The sequence below is a fragment of the Scyliorhinus torazame genome, chromosome 3 (genome assembly GCF_047496885.1).
Source record: "Scyliorhinus torazame isolate Kashiwa2021f chromosome 3, sScyTor2.1, whole genome shotgun sequence".
Classification (NCBI taxonomy): Eukaryota; Metazoa; Chordata; class Chondrichthyes; order Carcharhiniformes; family Scyliorhinidae; genus Scyliorhinus; species Scyliorhinus torazame.
This window is the reverse complement of record NC_092709.1, coordinates 200,485,467-200,504,809: the sequence shown is the minus strand read 5'-3', so window position 1 is coordinate 200,504,809 and position 19,343 is coordinate 200,485,467. Positions and strand designations below refer to the sequence as shown.

Here is a 19,343-nt window from a genome sequence, read left to right as displayed (position 1 = left end):
TGAGAACACACACTAACAGATTCAAAAACAGCTTCTTGCCCGCTACACCAGACTCCTAAACAACCCTCTTATGGACTGATCTGGTCTCTTCACACATCTTCTCTACTGAGTAGGACTACACTCCTGTATGCTTCACCCGATGCCTGTACCTATATATTTATATTGTATATTTTATGTTTGCCCTGTGTATTTTCTTGTCATGTACGGAATGATCTGTTTGAGCTGTATACAGAACAATACTTTTCACTGTACCTTGGTACATGTGACAGTAAACAAATCCAATCCAATGTGTAAATTCCCTTTTTGGTCTTGAATTTTGATTATCTACCCCCTTTTTTGTTATATAAATATAGTGTACCCAATTAATTTTTCCAGTTAAGGGGCAATTTAGCGTGGCCAATCAACCTAGCCTGCACATCTTTGGGTTGTGGGGGCGAAACCCACTCAAACACGGGGAGAATGTGAAAACTCCACACGGACAGTGACCCAGAGCCGGGATTGAACCTGGGACCTCAGCGCCGTGAGGCTGCAGGGCTAACCCACTGCGCCACCGTGCTGCCCGACCTACCCCCTTTTTTTAACCACCCTTTTACTCTTGATATGTCTATAGACGATTTTTGGATTTCATTTTATATTAGCTGATAGTGTCTTCTCACATTTTCTTTGCTTCTCAATTATATCTCTTTTCACTTCTCTACTGAAATTGGTCTATTCAGCCTGGTTCTCACTTGTATTATCAACCTAACATCTGTCATTTGTGTACTTTTTCTGTTTCAAGTTGCTGCTTATTTTTCATCATCACGGGAGCACTGGTTTAGTTGGTCCTACCTTGTGCATGGGAATGTACTTCTACTATATCGGAACCATCACTTTAAATAAGGTCCTTTTCTGTCACAATTTTAACTGCCAATCTTTGATTCCAATTTACCAATCATGTAGGATGAATCCTGCACAGATGCTGTCTCACCCTCCTTTTCTCCATCCAGTTATGGTCAATTGTTAAAGTATCTCTGTGTCACCATTATTCTATTTTCCCTGCATTTTCAGGTCATAGCCCTGTGCTACATGGTAGCCATTGGACAACAAGAGAGTCTTTAGATCAAGATCCTGTCTCATGCCTTAATTGCTTTGCTCCAGCCTCCTTTCTTAAACCTGTATTGTTGCTCTTACATTAAAATTGTGAACAACTCAATTACCATAAGGAATCCTACTGTGTTTATTCAAAACCTCTTACTTTAAGTTGATTGAAAATGGCCTGATGATCTCAGGTTCTCAAGATGTCAGAGGTGACTAGTACTACAAATGAAAAACTGCTACAGATTTCTTTGGAACTCCAGCAGTTTTTAAAGCTTAAAGATTTTGCAAGCGACACTGGAGCTATTATCCTTTGAGAAGAGAAGTTTGGGAAGCGATTTGGTAGAGGCATACAAAATAATTTGGGGCCTGAACAGAGTAGATGGAGAGAAACTGTTCAGGTTGGCAGAAAGGTTCAGATTCAAGAGTACACCAATTTAAAGCAATTGACAAAAGAAGCAATAATTTGTGCTTATTGTCACAAGTAGGCTTCAATTAAGTTACTGTGAAAAGCCCCTAGTCGCCACATTCCGACGCCTGTTCGGGGAGGCTGATATTGGAATTGAACCTGCGCTGCTGGCCTTGTTCTGCATTACAAGCCAGCTATTTAGCCCACTATGCTAAATCAGCCCCTCATGGCGATATGAAGAAAAACTTTTACGCAGCGATGGTAAGGATCTGAAATGCACTCAGAGTGTGGTGGAGGCAGATTCAATTGTGGCTTTCAAAGGGGACTTGGATAAACACTGGCATAGAAAATAAATTACTGGACAATGGGAAAAGGGCAGGCATGTGGGGCTGGCAGGATTGTTCTTGTAGAGACAAAGTGTGTTGAATGACTTCCTTCTGTGCTTATAACCATTCTATGATTCAATAACAAACATTCTCAAAACTTTGAGCGCTTTTAATTTTGAGCATTTTTTGAAACTGATGTATTTAAGTCCTAAACCATCTCTGTTTCCATACAGTAGTCCTATAAATGCCAAAAAAGTGAGCACAACAATTGGCAATGATTCATATATTGGACTTTGGAGAAACTACCTTATTCTTTGCTGCAGTGCAGCAACATGTAACACAGCTACTTCAGGGTCAGTGCGGTGTTCCCCTCCTGAGACGCTGGCGTCTACTCCTGACAGTGGATATAGTCTGGATTCAAAGGTAAGTACATCTTTATTGTTCAAAAATTGAAAAAAAATAACTCTTGAGCAGAATGGAGGAAGGGAAATGCATTCTTGAATTGTACCCTCATTCTCTGTAAAAGCAATTTATATATCTGAATGGATTTGTAGGTTAGTGTTTCAAAGTGGCGCAGAAAAAATGTTTATTTTCTGCACATGGCTTTGGGAACATGTACTCTTTTACCGTCCCAATAGAGATGTTGAAAATGTTTTAGGGCACTAATGTTCCATTTTTGTTAAGTTATATTTATTTTATTTTAGGATTAGCCTTCCATACACATGCCATCAAATTATCTTTAAAAATGCTCCCACATCCACCGGTAAGACTTTGTTGTGCATCTGATGGAAACCTGTGAAAACCAGTGTCCAACAATTGTTAGGCATTTGTATTCTCTGCATCTGAAAACCTTAAGAAAGTGTAACTGAACAAAATATTTCCAGCGAGAGGTAAAATGCCAGTGTTCCTCCTTGAACATCATTTCTGTGACAAATTCTCCAAAATTATTTTGAATTCCATTGGATTGACTTGCTCTGCCTGCTGCTGCCAGAAAATCACTACTGCTCCTATTACCATTGTCATGACCACAACCTTACACAGTTTAATTTCAAAGTCCAGTGTCAGATGGATTGAAGCCTAGGCATAAAGGAGGCTAGCTAAATCAGTGTATATTCCACTTTTTGTTTTTTTTTCTTTCACATGTACAGTTCCAAACTTATTGTGATTATGTTCTCCAACCAAGTCGTACTTGCCTATTACCCCATGTTCACCATCAACATATAACAGAGCTACTTGGGTCAATGCAGAGCTCATCTCCTCTGACAGTGAACCTACTCTCGATAGTGGATATAGTCTCAATTCTAAGGGAAATTCATCTTTATTATTCAAATAAAATTACGCATGTTCACAAATGTTTCAATTTTAATTTTTTTGTATTCTTATTCAAATCCATGAACCCTTCAAGTTCTTACCCATTCCAATCCATGTAATGTCCAACAGCCATCCAACGACTCTGCATTTCTCTAACTCTGCATTCCTATGCGCTCCCTATTCCTTTGTCCCACCAGTGCCTATCATGCTTTCAGTGGACTGGGCCCTAACTTCTGGATTTTCCTTCCTAAACCTCTCCATCTCTCTCTCTCTCTTTCTCTTTTGCTTTCAGACTCTCCTTAATCTATCTCTTTGACCAAGGTTGGAGTCACCTGTTCCAGTATTTCCTCCTTTGGCTCAGTGTCATGTTGTGTCTTACAAATCCCTGCATTGGGATGGTTTCCTACATTGAAGACGCTATATAAATGCAATCTTTTGTTAACCCATTCTACAATGTAGTTTCTGTTAGGGTGCATATAACCCACTCCCACAAATGACTTCCTTTTGGTCTTTAGAACTAAGGCAATCTCTCTATTATACTAATGTCATCCTTAATTAACAGAACTACCCCTCCATTTTTTTCCTAGCTTCCTTTGCCTTTCTAACTATTCAGGTCCCAGTCTTTGTCAGACAGCCAAGTCCCTATAATGGCTATCGGACCATACATATTTATTTCTATTTGCGCTGTCAGTTTTATTATGAATGCTATGTGCATTCAGATACAGAGCTTTTAGTGCTGTCATTCTACTATTTTTGTAACCTCAAACCTGAACCCTCACCCCCCACGACTTTCCTAGCTATACTACTCTCCAGAACACTGACCTCAGCAGAGTTTAGACTATCCCAACAGTACAGTTTCCACTTTCCTATGAACTGGTGTCAGTGCCCCATGATTGGAAAGTAATTTCTCCTACACCAAACTTTGAGGACACGACAAGGGAAATACAAGGAAAAGAAAGGGTTGGTTTTCAGATTGCAGGGGCGGGGGGCTTTAACTATGTACAGGACCCATTGACAGACCGATCAAACCCCAGAACGGAAAAGGACAGGCATTGGTAGGGAACTGGGAGCATTCATGGAACAGGTGGGGGCTGTGGCCCCATGGCGGTTCCTACACCCCGGTGAGAAGGAATTCTTGTTATTCTCACCAGTGCTCAAGTAGACACCCGAATCGACAACTTTGCCGTGGGGAAATCGGTGCTTCCAGAAATAGTCAGTGCGGAATACTCCACGATAGTCATCTCTGAACATTCTCCACATTACATGGATGTGAGGTTGGAGACTGGCCGTGCCCAATGTCCCACACGGAGGTTGGACACGGACCGAGTCTTCGACAATATCAATAGGCGAGTATATCACTAACAACCAGAACGGGGAAGTCTCACCTTCTGGGATGCACGGAAGGCGGTGATTACGGGAGAGATTGTAGTCTAACACCAACAGCTCTGAATACTTCCACTTGCACAAAGGCACAAGGCAGGGATGCCCGCTGACCCCGCTACTGTTTGCCCTGGCGATCGCTCTGCAAAACGTGAGAAGCTAGAAGGGCATCGAAGAGGAGGCAGGAAGCCCAGAGTCTCACCCTACCTGGATGACATGCTCCTCGACATCTCAGACCTACAGAATGGCCTGAAAGTAATCACGAAGCTCTTGGAAGAGTTTGGGACCTTCTCGGGCTACAAACCCAACCTGGGCAAGAGCGATGCATTCCCTGTGAACCTGAACGGGGGAGGGATAGAGCTGGAGGGTCTACCATTCAAACTAGCCCAAAGCAAATTCCGCTACCTGGGGATCCAGATAGCCCACGACTGAACACAGATCCACAAGTGGAATGTGACCAGTCTGGCGGAGGAAGTTAAAAAGGACCTACAGAGATGAGATGCGCTCCCAATCTCTCTGGTGGGGAGGGTGCTGATGATCAAGATGAACATACTGCCAAGGTTCCTCTTCCTGTTTAGATCCATACCGATCTTCATCCCCAAGGCCTTTTTCCATGGTATAGATAAAATAATCATGGTGTTTGTGTGTGTGTGTGGTGGGGGGGGGAAGAATCCAAGAATCCCCAAAACGACACTGCAGAGAAGAAACATGGACGGCCTGGCCCTTCCAAACTTGCAATACTACCACTGGGCAGCCACAGTCGAGAGAGTGAGGGGATGGTAAGGGAACTGAGTATGGAATGGGTGAGGCTGGAGGAGTCCTCCTGTAAGGGAATAACCCTCTGAGCCCTTGCCATGCCAGCACTCTCTACCCCACCCTGGCAAAATACACGTCCAGCCCAGTTGTGGTAGCCACATTGAAAACATGGAAGCAAATGAGACAATACTTCGGCTTAACCGAGATGTCCACCTTGGCCCCCATCTGCAGTAACCACAAATTCCTGCCAGCCATGCTAGACACCACTTTTAAGTGGAGTCAGGACGGGGGGGGACACTAGAGGTCACGGACGTTTACATGGGGGACAGACTCGCAACCCTAGACAAACGGAAGACTGGAGCTACCGAACAGACAGGAGCTCCGACACTTACAAATCAAAAACTTTCTCCGCAGACTTCCGGGTGCGGCGATGACCAGCTAAGTCGCACGTTTCTGCACCTCCCGTTTTAACGGACTTTTGGGCTCTTATCGGGAGCCCCAACGGCAATTTTCGAAGGCTAAACCCACTGTGAGGCGACATAGAAGGGAGTCCCCCCGGATGTGAATGGACAGAAGAGATAATAGTGGCCAGATTACGGAGGATCCTCTGGAGCAGCAGCAAAGAAAGGAAGTGAGAAGCAAGATGGCGGCGGAGGGAGGCCAGTTGGTATGGGGCCTGGAACAGCAGGTGTTCCTCCGGCGATGTGTGGAGGAGCTCAAGAAGGAGGTGCTGGCGCCGATGCTGCAGGCGACTGAGGGGTTAAAGGAGGCGCAGAAGACCCAAGAGATGGAACTCCGTGGAGTGAAGGCAAAAGCTGCCGAAAATGAGGATGAGATACAGGGCTTGGTGGTGAAGACGGAGACACACGAGGCACTGCATAAGGGGTGTATGGAGAGACTGGAAGCCCTGGAAAATAGCTCGAGGAGGAAGAACTTAAGAATCTTGGGTCTTCCCGAAGGGGCAGTGGGAGCGGACGTTGGGGCGTATGTGAGCACGATGCTCCATACCTTAATGGGAGCTGAGGCCCCGACGGGCCCCCTGGAAGTGGAGGGAACGTATCGAGTCCTCATGAGAAGACCAAAGGCAGGAGAAATACCTCGAGCAATAGTGGTGGGGTTCCACCGCTACAAGGACAGGGAGATGGTCCTGAGATGGGCGAAAAATACACGGAGCAGCAGGTGGGAGAACGCGGTGATCTGCGTGTATCAGGATTGGAGTGCGGAGGTGGCGAGAAGGAGGGCGAGTTTCAATCGGGCCAAGGCGGTGCTCCACAAGAGGAAAGTGAAGTTCGGAATGTTGCAGCCGGCAAGACTGTGGGTTACACACCAGGGTAAACACAACTACTTTGAGATGGCAGAAGAGGCGTGGACATTTATCGAAGAGGAGAAGTTGGACTAGATTGTCAAAGAGTGTTTGAAATGAAATAGTGAGGTGGTGGCAAGGGACTGTGAACCAGATGGCGGGGGGGGGTGAATTTCTTTCCCCTCGAAGGGGGGGGGAATTTCTTTCCCCTCGAAGGGGGGGGACACACGAAGAAATGTGGGCGCCGGTGGGGAAGGGGAGGGGGAAGGAGAGAGGGAGCTGCGCCATCGGGCGGGGCCGAGAGGGAAGCGCGGGCTTTGTCCCCGCGCTATGGAAATTGTGGCGGGAAAAGGGGGCGCAGGAAGGAAGGGGCCTCACATGATGGGAGGCTAAGGATAAACGGGGGAAGCCGAGGTCAGCCAGAGTTTGCTGACTTCCGGAAGCAATATGGGGAGAGTAACTAAGCTAGAGAGGGATCTAGCGGGGGGGGGGGGGGTTGTTAACTGGGTTGCTGCTGCTAAGGGGAAGGGGGAGCTGTTACGGGATGGGATGGTCGGGACGGGAGGGCGCCGTCTGGGGGATAAGCAGGTGCGTGGGAACCGGGTGAGGAGCTGGTCTAAAAAAGGGGGTGGCTAGTCGACGGGGGGGGGGGGGGGGGGGGGGGGAGGAAAGAGCCCCCAACCCAGTTGATCACGTGGAACGTGAGAGGGTTGAACGGGCCGATTAATAGGGCAAGGGTACTTGCGCACCTAAAGAAGCTAAGGGCAGACGTGGTCATGCTTCAGGAGCTGCACCTGAAACTGGCGCATCAGGTCAGATTAAGGAAAGGATGGGTGGGACAAGTATTCCACTCGGGCTTGGATGCGAAAAATAGAGGGGTGGCTATACTGGTGGGGAAAGGGGTGTTGTTTGAGGCGAAGAACATAGTGGCGGACAGTGGGGGTAGATACGTGATGGTGAGTGGCAGACTGCAAGGTGAGGCGGCGGTGCTGGTGAATGTATATGCCCCGAACTGGGATGACGCGAACTTTATGAAGCGTATGTTGGGGCGCATCCCGGACCTGGAGATGGGAAAATTGGTAATGGGGGGGGGACTTCAACACGGTGCTGGACCCAGGGCTGGACCGGTCCAGATCTAGGACCGGGAGGAGGCCGGCAGCGGCCAAGGTGCTTAAGGGCTTTATGGAGCAGATGGGAGGAGTGGATCCCTGGAGATTTACTAGGCCAAGGAGTAAAGAGTTTTCCTTCTTCTCCCATGTCCACAAAGTATACTCCCGGATAGACTTCTTTGTCCTGGGAAGGGCGCTGATCCCGAAGGTGGCAGGAACGGAATATTCGGCTATAGCCATTTCAGATCATGCCCCACATAGGGTAGATCTGGAAGTAGGAGAGGAAAAGGAACAGCGCCCACTCTGGAGATTAGATATGGGACTGTTGGCGGACGAGGGGGTATGTGTAAGGGTGAGGGGATGTATTGAAAAGTACCTAGAGATTAATGATGACGGAGAGGTCCAGGTGGGAGTGGTCTGGGAGGCGCTGAAGGCGGTGGTTAGAGGGGAGCTGATCTCCATAAGGGGAAACAAGAGGGTAAAGAAAGGGAGAGATTGTTGAGGGAGATTTTGAGGGTGGATAGGCAATATGTGGAGGCTCCAGATGAAGGGCTATACAGGGAAAGACGGAGATTGCACACGGACTTTGACTTGTTGACCACGGGTAAGGCGGAGGCACAATAGAGGAAGGCACAGGGAGTGCAGTATGAATATGGAGAGAAGGCGAGCCGGCTGCTGGCCCAACAACTTAGGAAGAGGGGGGCGGCGAGAGAGATCGGAGGGGTTAGAGACGAGGAGGGAAAGATGGAACGGGGAGCGGAGAGGGTGAACGGGGTGTTTAAGGTATTTTACGAGAGGCTATATAAGGCTCAACCCCCGGAAGGGAAAGAGGGAATGATGCGTTTCCTAGACCAGCTGGAGTTCCCGAAGGTTGAGGAACAGGAGATGAAAGGACTGGGAGCACAGATTGAGGTGGAGGAGGTGGTAAAAGGAATTGGGAACATGCAGGCAGGGAAGGCCCCGGGACCGGATGGGTTCCCGGTGGAGTTCTATAGGAAATACGTGGACCTGCTGGCCCCACTTCTGACGAGAACCTTTAATGAGGCTAGGGAAAGGGGGACACTACCCCCGACGATGTCGGAGGCGACGATATCGCTGATCCTGAAAAGAGACAAAAGACCCGCTGCAGTGCGGGTCATACAGGCCTATTTCCCTCTTGAACGTAGATGTCAAGCTTTTGGCCAAGGTGATGGCGACGAGGATAGAGGACTGTCTCCCTGGGGTGGTGCATGATGATCAAACGGGGTTTGTTAAAGGGAGGCAATTGAATGCTAATATACGGAGGCTGCTGGGGGTGATGATGATGCCCCCACCGGAGGGGGAGGCGGAGATAGTGGTGGCGATGGATTCAGAGAAAGCATTTGATAGAGTGGAGTGGGACTACCTGTGGGAAGTACTGAGGAGATTTGGAGAGGGGTTTGTTAGATGGGTTCAGCTCCTGTACAGGGCCCCGGTGGCAAGTGTGATTACAAATAGGCAACGATCTGACCACTTCCGACTATATAGGGGTACAAGACAGGGATGTCCCCTTTCCCCGTTACTGTTTGCGTTGGCAATTGAGCCCACTGGCCAAAGCATTGAGGGGCTCCAGGAAGTGGAGGGGGGTACTTAGAGGAGGAGAAGAGCATCGGGTGTCATTATACGCGGATGATTTGTTGTTGTATGTCGCGGACCCAGTGGAGGGGATGCCTGAGATAATGCAGACACTCAGGAAGTTTGGAGAATTTTCAGGATATAAATTGAATATGGGGAAGAGTGAACTGTTTGTGATGCACCCTGGGGAACAGGGCAGGGGAATAGACGATTTACCGTTGAGGAGGGTAACAAGGGATTTCCGGTATTTGGGGATCCAGGGGGCCAGGAACTGGGGAACCTTGAATAAGCTTAACTTGGCACGACTGGTAGAGCAGATGGAAGAGGACTTTAGGAGGTGGGACATGGTGCCCCTGTCATTGGCAGGCAGGGTGCAGGCAGTTAAAATGGTGGTTCTTCCAAGGTTTCTTTTTGTGTTCCAGTGCCTCCCTGTACTGATTACAAAGGCCTTTTTTTAAAAGGTGGACAAGAGTATTATGAGCTTTGTATGGGCTGGAAAGACCCCAAGAGTAAAGAGGGGGTACTTGCAGCGCAGTAGGGACAGAGGGGGACTGGCACTGCCGAGTCTAAGTGATTATTATTGGGCCGCCAACGTGTCAATGATATGTAAGTGGATGAGGGAAGGGGAAGGAGCGGCGTGGAAAAGACTGGAGATGGCGTCCTGTAGGGGAACTAGCCTAAAAGCACTGGCGACGGCGCCGTTGTCGTTCTCCCCCAAAAAATACACCACAAACCCAGTGGTGGTGGCAACTCTGAAAATTTGGGGGCAGCGGAGACGACATAAGGGCGTGACGGGTGCCTCAGTGTGGTCCCCGATAAGGAACAATCATAGGTTCGTCCCGGGAAGGATAGATGGGAGATTTAAATCTTGGCAGCGAGCAGGAATTGCGAAATTGAAGGACTTGTTCTTAGACGGGACGTTCGCGAGTCTGGGAGCACTGACAGAAAAATATGGGCTGCCACCTGGGAATGCATTTCGATATATGCAAGTGAGGGCATTTGTGAGGCAACAGGTGAGGGAATTTCCGCAGCTCCCGGCGCAAGAGATCCAGGACAGAGTGATTTCGGGGGCATGGGTGGGTGATGGCAGGGTGTCAGATATATATATAGGGAAACGGGAGACGATGGTGGAGGAGCTGAAGGGAAAATGGGAGGAGGAGCTGGGGGAAGGGATAGAGGAGGGGCTGTGGGCAGATGCCCTAAGTAGGGCAAACTCTTTGTCCTCGTGTGCCAGACTCAGCCTGATACAATTCAAGGTTCTACACAGGGCGCATATGACGGGAGCAAGGCTGAGTAGATTTTTTGGAGTGGAGGATAGGTGCGGGAGATGCGCGGGAAGCCCGGCGAACCACACCCACATGTTCTGGTCATGTCCGGTATTGCATGGGTTCTGGGTGGGTGTGGCAAAAGTGATTTCAAAGGTGGTGGGGGTCCGGGTCGTACCAGGCTGGGGGTTGGCTATATTTGGGGTTGCAGATGAGCCGGGAGTGCAGGAGGCGAGAGAGGCCGATGTTTTGGCCTTTGCATCCCTAGTAGCCCGGCGAAGGATTCTACTTATGTGGCAAGAAGCTAAACCCCCGGGCGTGGAGGCCTGGATAAACGACATGGCAGGGTTTATAAAATTGGAGCGGATAAAGTACGCACTAAGAGGTTCGGCTCAAGGGTTCACCAGACGGTGGCAATCGTTCCTCGACTATCTCACAGAGCGATAAGGGAAAATAGGAAAGGGTGGCAGCAGCCCTGGGGGGAGGGGGGGGGGACTCATTTGGGTCCTCAGGGGTTTTATGTGTGTGTTTATATATTAGTTATTTATATTAGATTTTACGAAGTTACTATTTTAGTTACTATTTCTGTTTCTTATTTTGTTGTTGGCAGTTGTCGTTAGTTAGCATATTATTTATTTAAAAAGCGATCAATGTATATATTATTACAGTTGTAAAATGGGAAATTTTTGTTTTAGTTTGATCGAAAAACTTTAATAAAATATATTTTTTTAAATTAAAAAAAAAACTTTCTCCGCAAGGAGATGACGTGGTACCCTAGGACCCCGAGAGACACAATGCTGGAGGAACTGTTGGACGTGGGCAGTATGCAGAAGGGGAACTGTGGGGAAATGTACGGACAACTTTTAGAAAGGTTGAGAACACCATTAGAAGGAGCAAGGCAGAATTGGGAGGGTGAACTGGAGATGGATGTGGGGTGGGGACTGTGGAGCAAAGAACCCCAACTCCACCTCCTCCTGCGCAAGGCTAAGCTTCATGCAGTTTAAAGTGATGCACATAGTGCATCTAACCAGAACCCGAATGAACAGGTTCTTCCTGGAGGTGGAGGATAAATGTGAACAGTGCCAGGGAGGCCCGGCTAACCACGGCCACATGTTCTGGGGATTACCCCAGACTTGTTGGGTTCTGGAAAGCCTTCCTCGAGGCAATGTCCAAGGTTGTGGGGGTTAGGGTGTTAGTGCCCGAGAGTGACAGACTTCGGTGTGTCGGACCAGCTAGAACTACATATAGGGAAGAGGGCCGATGTCCTTGCTTTTGCTTCCTTAATCACACGTCGGAGAATCCTGTTCAGCTGCCAATCCGCAGCACCACCCACAGCTGCAGGCTGGCCGGCAGACCTGTCGGAAATTTCTCAGGGAGAACAGAAGGGGGAGGGCCGATGAAAGAGGTACATGTAAATTGTACATAAGAAACGTCTTATTCTTTAAATATTATGTGTTTTATATGTCTAATATAGGGAACCGCAGATTCATATTAGTTTAGAGTAAATTTACGATGGCTTGCAAGACAATCTTCAAGCAAAGAATGATCATCATATGGCATCGTCTTCTATGTGGGTTAGTGCCAACAAAAGACTTGCAATCAATTGAACAAAACGTTCTGGCAGTCTGGGTTCCTTAAAGCTGAATCAAAATGGATAATCCTCTTCCTGATCTATAATTATTTTGAGAAAGACCGATTAAGACACATGTTTCCAGAAACACCAAATCTGTTTATGTTTGGGGTGGAGGAGTTGTTAGCCAGGACATCGGGAAATTGCAATGCCCATCTTCCATATGTTCTTTTGTGCTGACTTGAGCAGGCATTTGGGGCCTTAGCTTGGCATCTCATCCAGAAGATACCACCTTCAACAATACAACACTCCCTTAGTACCACCGGTAAATGTGAGCTGAGAACATGACTGTAGTTTGGATTGAACCCACAATCTTCTGACTTAAATAAGAATGCTACCGACTGAGTCAGTTTGACATCTCCACGAGTAACTAGTAGAGTAGGTAATATGAAATTCTGAAGATATGAAATTTGTATTAATGTGAATAGCTTATAATTAATTTGTAATTTCAGATAATTGGCATTCCATCCCCGTCCTCATTATTCAAGTTTATAGTTCCAATGATGCGCTCTGAGAGCATGGAAATTACAGAATCTCTAGTGCTGGGGCTTGGCAGGACCAATCCTGTAGCATTTAGGTAAGAGCATTTCTTGCACAAGTTTCACACTACCTATTCTTTGTCAGCAGCAAAGTATATTAACATACATTTAATTTGGTTTCTCTTTCAAGATATTTGGAAGTAGCATCCTCCATTTAGGATTACCCAAATGTCCATAATTTTGGGGAAGCAGTTCAAAAGTCAGTTGGTTACATTTATTCACTATCTCCAGCTGTTTGTGACCCAGGAAGAAATAAAGTTACTTAGTGCTCTGAATCACAGCGTCTGCTTGGTGCTTCTATGACCCAAAAACTAGAATAAAGGGCTGGATTGAGATAAGTTCATATAGCAATTCCATCAGCTAAAAATAAGCTTCATCTGATAGCTATGCTTTTCTTCACATTGAACAAAGTCTTTGTTGTCAATTTAAGGGGACATGATGGAATAGTGGTAATGTCACTATCCAGGGCTCAGGCTAATATTCTGGGAACATGTTCATATCCCATCACAGCAACTGGGGGAATTTTAAATTCAATTTGTAAAATCTGAAATTAAAAGCTAGTCTTAGTAATGGTGACGATGAAACTACCATTGAGTGCTATAAAAACCCATCTGGTTCAATAATGTCCTTCAGGGAAAGAAATCTGCCACCCTTCGCTGATGTGGCCTAGATCTCACTCCAGATTCACGGTAATATGGTTGACTCTTAACTACACTCTGCAATGACTAAGTAAGGCACTCAATTCAAGGGCAATAAGGGATGGGCAACAAATGCTGGCCTTGTCAGCAATGCCCATGAAAGAATAATTCAATAAAAAATTGCAAACCAAGTTCAAGAGTACTTTTAGTCCAAAAAAGCTGAATTGTAAGTAGCTTATATTTAGCTTGTTTCTTATTTTTGCAGAGACTTAATAGAAGAACTTCATCCCATTATAAAAGAAGCACTTGAAAGGCGACCAGAGGTAAATAAAAACTGAACTGGGCTCATAATTCATTATTAATATTTCGGATGATCTACTTAGAAAGTTTGGTTTTGTTGTGAAGAGTTTTGTGCACCGGATTTTCAAAAAGGGAAAGAAGCAGACAGCCATTTTCTGAGTTTTGACAGTTTGAAGCGGTTTTCTTCGGTTCCGTAGCATCTAAATGATCGAGCAAACAACATTTATCATGAAGTGAGCGCATTCTGCTGAACCATCTCCAAATTCACTCACAACTACCTTTCAAAATTCAACTTCGTAGCGATTGGTCATCCATTTACAATGACAATTCTGCAGTTTATGATCTGCTTCACCACACCCACATCTTCAGTGCCCCAGTCCCCTTTAAAACCATTACTCTCTCATCCTGTTCCTCCAGATACAGACCCCATCCTCCTCTTAAGTGAGAGTGACGTGGACTTGAAAGGATATGGCAAATAATTGGGCAAACCATTCTGACTGAACTGCATAAAGCAGGATGTTGTCCTGATTTTGTCTGCTGAAACTGATCACGATTCCAGGAGCTTTCTGGAATGCAAAGATAACCTCTGACTTATTTTCTTCTGCTGCAAACTGTCTTTTAAACCCTTTTCACTATCTCCTCCACCCTGAACTCCAACAACAATGGGTTTTGTCAATGGGCATGGAGTACAAAAAGCATCAATGTTATGTTGAACCTGCATAGGCTCTGGTTCAACCTAGGATGTTGCGTCTAGTACTGGGCACTGCACTTCGGGAAGGATGTGAAGATATTGGAGAGAGTGCAGAATAGATTCACAAAAATAGTACCAGGGATGAATAATTTTCCTTATGAAGGCAAATTGGAGAAGTTGAGACTGTTTTCTCATGGAGAAGATAAGGCTGAGAGGAGATCTGCTAAGAGGTATTCAGAATCATGAGGTGCCTGGACAGAGTGGATAGGGAGGAACTGTTTCCACAGGTGGAACGAGAGGGCACAGATTTAAGGTCATTGCAAAAGAAGCAATGGCAACATGAGGAAAAACGTTTTCACACAACGATGGGGATCTGGAGTGTGCTTCCTCAGTGTGGTGGAGAGAGAGTCTATTGAAGCTTTCTGTTTCTCTTTCTGTTTCCACATTGTTGCATCTGGTGGTCCCCGAGGAATTATCCTTTGCACCCTCCTATACTTATCTACATGCTGGCCTTTGGTGACATCATCCAAAATAGAGGGTGGGATTCTCTGTCCAGCTACGCGGAATCGCGAATCGCTGTCAGCATAAAATGGAGGTTGGTGCCAAAATTCCAACGGAGCGCCATGCTCTGGCACCTCTGGCAGCGTGGATGCATCCACACCCCACGTCGGCGTGGGCATGCAAAACGTACAGTGGCATTCATTAACATATCATTAACGGGTCCTACGCAATAGTCCCCGGCCTCCTGCGATGCTTTGGCTCCGTCAGGCGGAAGTGACGCCAGCGCAATTCACTTGTGGTATTTAAAAACAGGGACCCGGTGCCATAGCTGCTGAGGGAGAGAGAGGATGTAAGAAAAGCTTCCAACAGTGCAATGGTGGGTGGACAGTTGTGCCGCTGGCTTGGGGGGAGTAGGGGGGAGGGGGCAACCAGGAATGGACTGTGGGTTTGGTACATCACCCCCGGGACCGTGGTGTCGAGGCACAGATCGCCATTGCCGCGGCCTGCCATTTGGCTGCGCATTCCACTGACTGCCCATTGTGACCCGTAAATGTGCAGACCGCTACCAGCCATATGGGTGCCCACCCCACCCCCCCAGGCCACCCTTTCTAGGTACACTGAGACCCCAACCGCCCTGCAAACGGAATGGGCGTTGTCAAGCCCATTCCAGGGGCCCACCAAGTGTTGGTTCTCATCGGTGCACCCATCCGAGGCGATGCCCCACTGCAGGGGAACAGAGGGAGAGCGAGCGCACCCCGAACAACTGATGTATGCACCGTGGCCTTTGGCACCCACCCTGGCACACTGTCCTTCTCAGGGCAGATGCCCCAAGTGGCACCAACGGCTAGCCCACCCTGCAGGACCATCGTCACCAAAACATGCCTGCTGAATGCAGTCTGCCCCCCGGACAGGTAGGCACAACCCCTCGTTAAATCCCATCTGTGGGCCCTGCCCGCACACATGCCACAAGCCACCAAGCAGGCGGCTGGTCAATGGTACTCTGCCCCCCATGCCACCCCAAACCACTGGCTGGCATGGGGGGGCAGAGATCCAGTCAAGGAGGGGACACTATAGACCCTACAGGTAGACACAGGGCAGGGGCCGCAGAGCATACCACAGGCATGGGTAGTACCAGCCACTGAATCCCCTACTGGCAGGGACGGTTGGTGGGATTAGTGGCCTCCCGGTGCCAGGACCTGTTGGGCCAGGGTTGAGGTGCGGATGGCAGTGTATCGGGGGGGGGGGGGGGCGGTGTAATAGAGATGTGGACATGCGGGGTCAGGGCCACCATGTAACCCATTGGATCTGAATGGGCACTGGAGTACGCACCTTGTTAACATGTCCGCCCTTCGAAGACGGTGGGTTTCGGAGTCCAGCCAGGAATGGTTGGCATCTGCATAGCCACGGTGGCCCTTGCGGACACACTGAGGCTGCACAAACAGGAACTGCTCAGGGAGGAGCAGGGCTCAGCTGGTAAGGCTGGAGAGCCGGCCATCCAACAGGCCGGGGAGGAGGTGGGAAGGAGGCGCCTCATCAGGCTTTGAGTATAATGGCAGTTGTGGGTGAGGGCGTAGGACACCAGCTGGTCCTGCCTCGTCGGGAGGTGACCCTGCAATTTGAGGAATTGCCGGACCAAGCATGTCGCCGACGACTGCAGCTGAGCAGGGAGACCGTGCAACAACTCTGCCAGATTATGGCACACCTGGAACCGCGGGGTATGGGTAAGGACACCAGCTCCCGGTGGTCTTCAAGGTGACGATCGACCTGAACCTTTGCGCCACGGGCCCTTCCAGGCGCCGAGTGGGTACCTGTCCAGGATATCGCAGACATGCCCTATATGCCCGTGCAGCACACTATATAAACTTCAGTCTGGACCAACCCCACCAAGTCGGGATTCACTGCCATCGCAAGCATGTCCCAGGTGCAGGGGGTGATTGATGGAACACATGTCCTCTACGACCACAGGTGCATGAGGGGTTGCCAGTCATCAACTGGAAGGGCTTCCACTCCATGAACATGCAGTTGGTATGTGACCAACGGCTGCACATCTGCTCCAGGTAGCACAATGCATTCTTCCTGGCGCACTCGTCGGTGCCCGAAACCTTCAAGGCGCTCCCTCGTGTGAGGAGTTAGCCCTTGGGCGACAGGTGCTACCTGATGTGGTCGTGGCTAATGATGCCTGTCTGGGGAACCGTTGGAACAGTGCCCATGCAGCAACTAGGAGCATCATCGACTGGCGCATTGGCATCCTGAAGGTGCAGTTCAGGTGCATGGACTGCTCGGTGGGGCCTTCCAATATCGCCCTAGAAGGGTCTCCCACATCATGGTGGCCTGCTGTGTCCTCCACAACATCGTGCAGCAGAGCAGGGGGGCGTGCTGAAGCAGGAGGTGGATGCACAGCAGGCCTCATCCGATGAGGAGCATGCAAAGGAGCGCCAGGATGGGCAGGGCATGGGGCCCGGGCAGGCAAAGGAGGCTGCACGACGTGTGCGCCTGGGCTGTCGGAACATGGGATAACCTAATCGCCACCAGGTTCGCCCACTAGGAGGCCTGGCCACCGGCAACCCAGCCGTCCCATCACAACCCCACATATTCTGCCCCCCATGGCCACCCACCCTCTCCCCTGTACCGCCAACTTGCACTCCACCCCACTCTGCGCTTCCCAGCAATTTCACCACGGAGTGTTAGTCCTAGGTTGGCAGTATCAGTGGGTCTGGTCCATGGGATGGAGGATGATGATGGCCTGCAGTGCGATGAGCTCTGGTTCGGCATCGTTTGACAGAGTCTGCCACCTGCCCCGGTGTCATGTTCCACTGTCTGCCCAGGTGATCCTTGCATGCGTGCTGACTACTCCAACTTCATCTGCGAGCGCTGGATGGTTCTTACACCCCCTCATGTAGTCCCGGTCTCTGTGCCTGCATCTCCAACATTGATGGGACGGCCTTCTCCAGAAGCCCGAGACTTGTCCGGACAGTAGCTAGTCCCTAGACTGGGCCCACATTCTGACTGTCCGGCCACTTGGAGGTTCCTAGCTCCACTTGTTGTACTGCAACATGTGTGTTGTGTGCACCAGAGCGTGGCCTAGGAGCCTCGTCACTAAAATTACCAACCAAGGTGTGTGTCTCTGGGATGGTAGAAGGTGTTGGTGACAGCAGTGACCAGAAGTTGGTGTCGTCCCCGGATTGGAGCTCCGGCGTTTTGTCGTGTTGCGGTTGGAGACGAAGGACGCCAGCTGGTCCCGCGTCGTTGGGAGGTGACGCTGCAAGATACAAGACTGGACCCATGGTGAGATCGCAGGTAGGTGTGGGGGAGGGGTGACCAATGTGCCATAGGGACATCGCAATGCATTGGGGACTGACTTGGTTGTCCCATACTGACCTCTGCTTCTGTGACTACACGCTCTCCCACCCCGCCGACCAGGTCCATCGCCCCCTTCTCTATGGTGCAGGTCCGGTGGGCAACCTCCAGTATTCTCATGCTCCTGCCGGTTGTGGGCCGCCTTCTCCTGGGGGGGGGGGGGGGGGACTGATAATGCAATGTGTGAGACAGTCTGACGTGGGCAGCACAGGGCGTCCGCAGCCAGTGGCCTGCGTGTGCCAGGTGCCTGACCATGGTGGGCATTATAGTTGTGGGCATGTGGTGCAGGGTGGGTTGTGCGCAGACTGCCAGCATATGGGGTTCGGTCACCCCTAGGTGGGGGTTGGGTTACGCAAGTGTGGGTCGGGGTTGATGACTCACATTGGCTGGCCTGGGGGGTTGCCCATCTTCATCCAGCACAGCCTACCGGTCCAGCTGGTGGGTGCCGCATGGGGGCTACGGGTGGTGATGGGTATGTGGGATGTGGGTGGTGCCAGGGGCAGGGAGCTGCTGACTCACCTAGGCCCTCCTGAGAAGGTTGTTCTTAGGGCACTTCTGTCCGGTTCTCGCAGGGGGCCCATGGCGCTCACGGCCTCTATCACCTCCACCCAGACCCGGTTGACATCAGTGGCAGTCTCCTTCCCACCCCAGGGAACAGGGTGTGCCGCCTCTCCTCCACAGCATCCTGGCTCTCCTTTGCATGCTCCTCATCAGACGAGGTCTGCTGTGCATCCACCTTCAGCATGCCCCCCTCTGCTGCACGATGTTGTGGTGGACACAGCAGGCCACCATGATGTGGGAGACCCTCCTGCAATATCTCCAGCTCTGCGTCAGTGAACCTCTGGGTCGCTCTCCAGGTGCCATCTGCTTGGCTGGAATGACAGTGTGTGGGGAGTGGAGTGCTTATATGCAGCTGCAGCTTGTCAGGCTCTCGAGTCCCGTTCCCTACCCCAGCGAATCACACGCGTGCGTTGGAATTGCACTAGTTCCACATGGAGTGAATGCTGGCCCATTAGCATATTCTGAATGGCTCTGGCAGTCACCCCCCCATAGGGCCGTGGTACATCCTCCATTCCATCCCGGCGTCAGCACTTACTCTCTCAAACAGAGAATCCCGCCCAGAGTGTCCGTTTTCATAAATACACTGACAAAATCCAATTC

General features: G+C 49.7%; 1 protein-coding gene across 4 annotated transcripts in view; it reads left to right on the top strand.

Annotated features, from left to right (window-relative positions):
• fryl (furry homolog, like) overlaps window positions 1–19,343 on the top strand; it is a 683,156-nt gene that overhangs the window by 454,751 nt on the left and 209,062 nt on the right. For all 4 annotated transcript variants that reach the window (XM_072496733.1, XM_072496730.1, XM_072496731.1 and 1 more), the window contains 3 exons: window positions 2,043–2,232; window positions 12,609–12,733; window positions 13,599–13,656. In XM_072496733.1, the coding sequence (XP_072352834.1) occupies window positions 2,043–2,232; window positions 12,609–12,733; window positions 13,599–13,656 (373 nt within the window). The remainder of the gene's footprint in view (window positions 1–2,042; window positions 2,233–12,608; window positions 12,734–13,598; window positions 13,657–19,343) is intronic.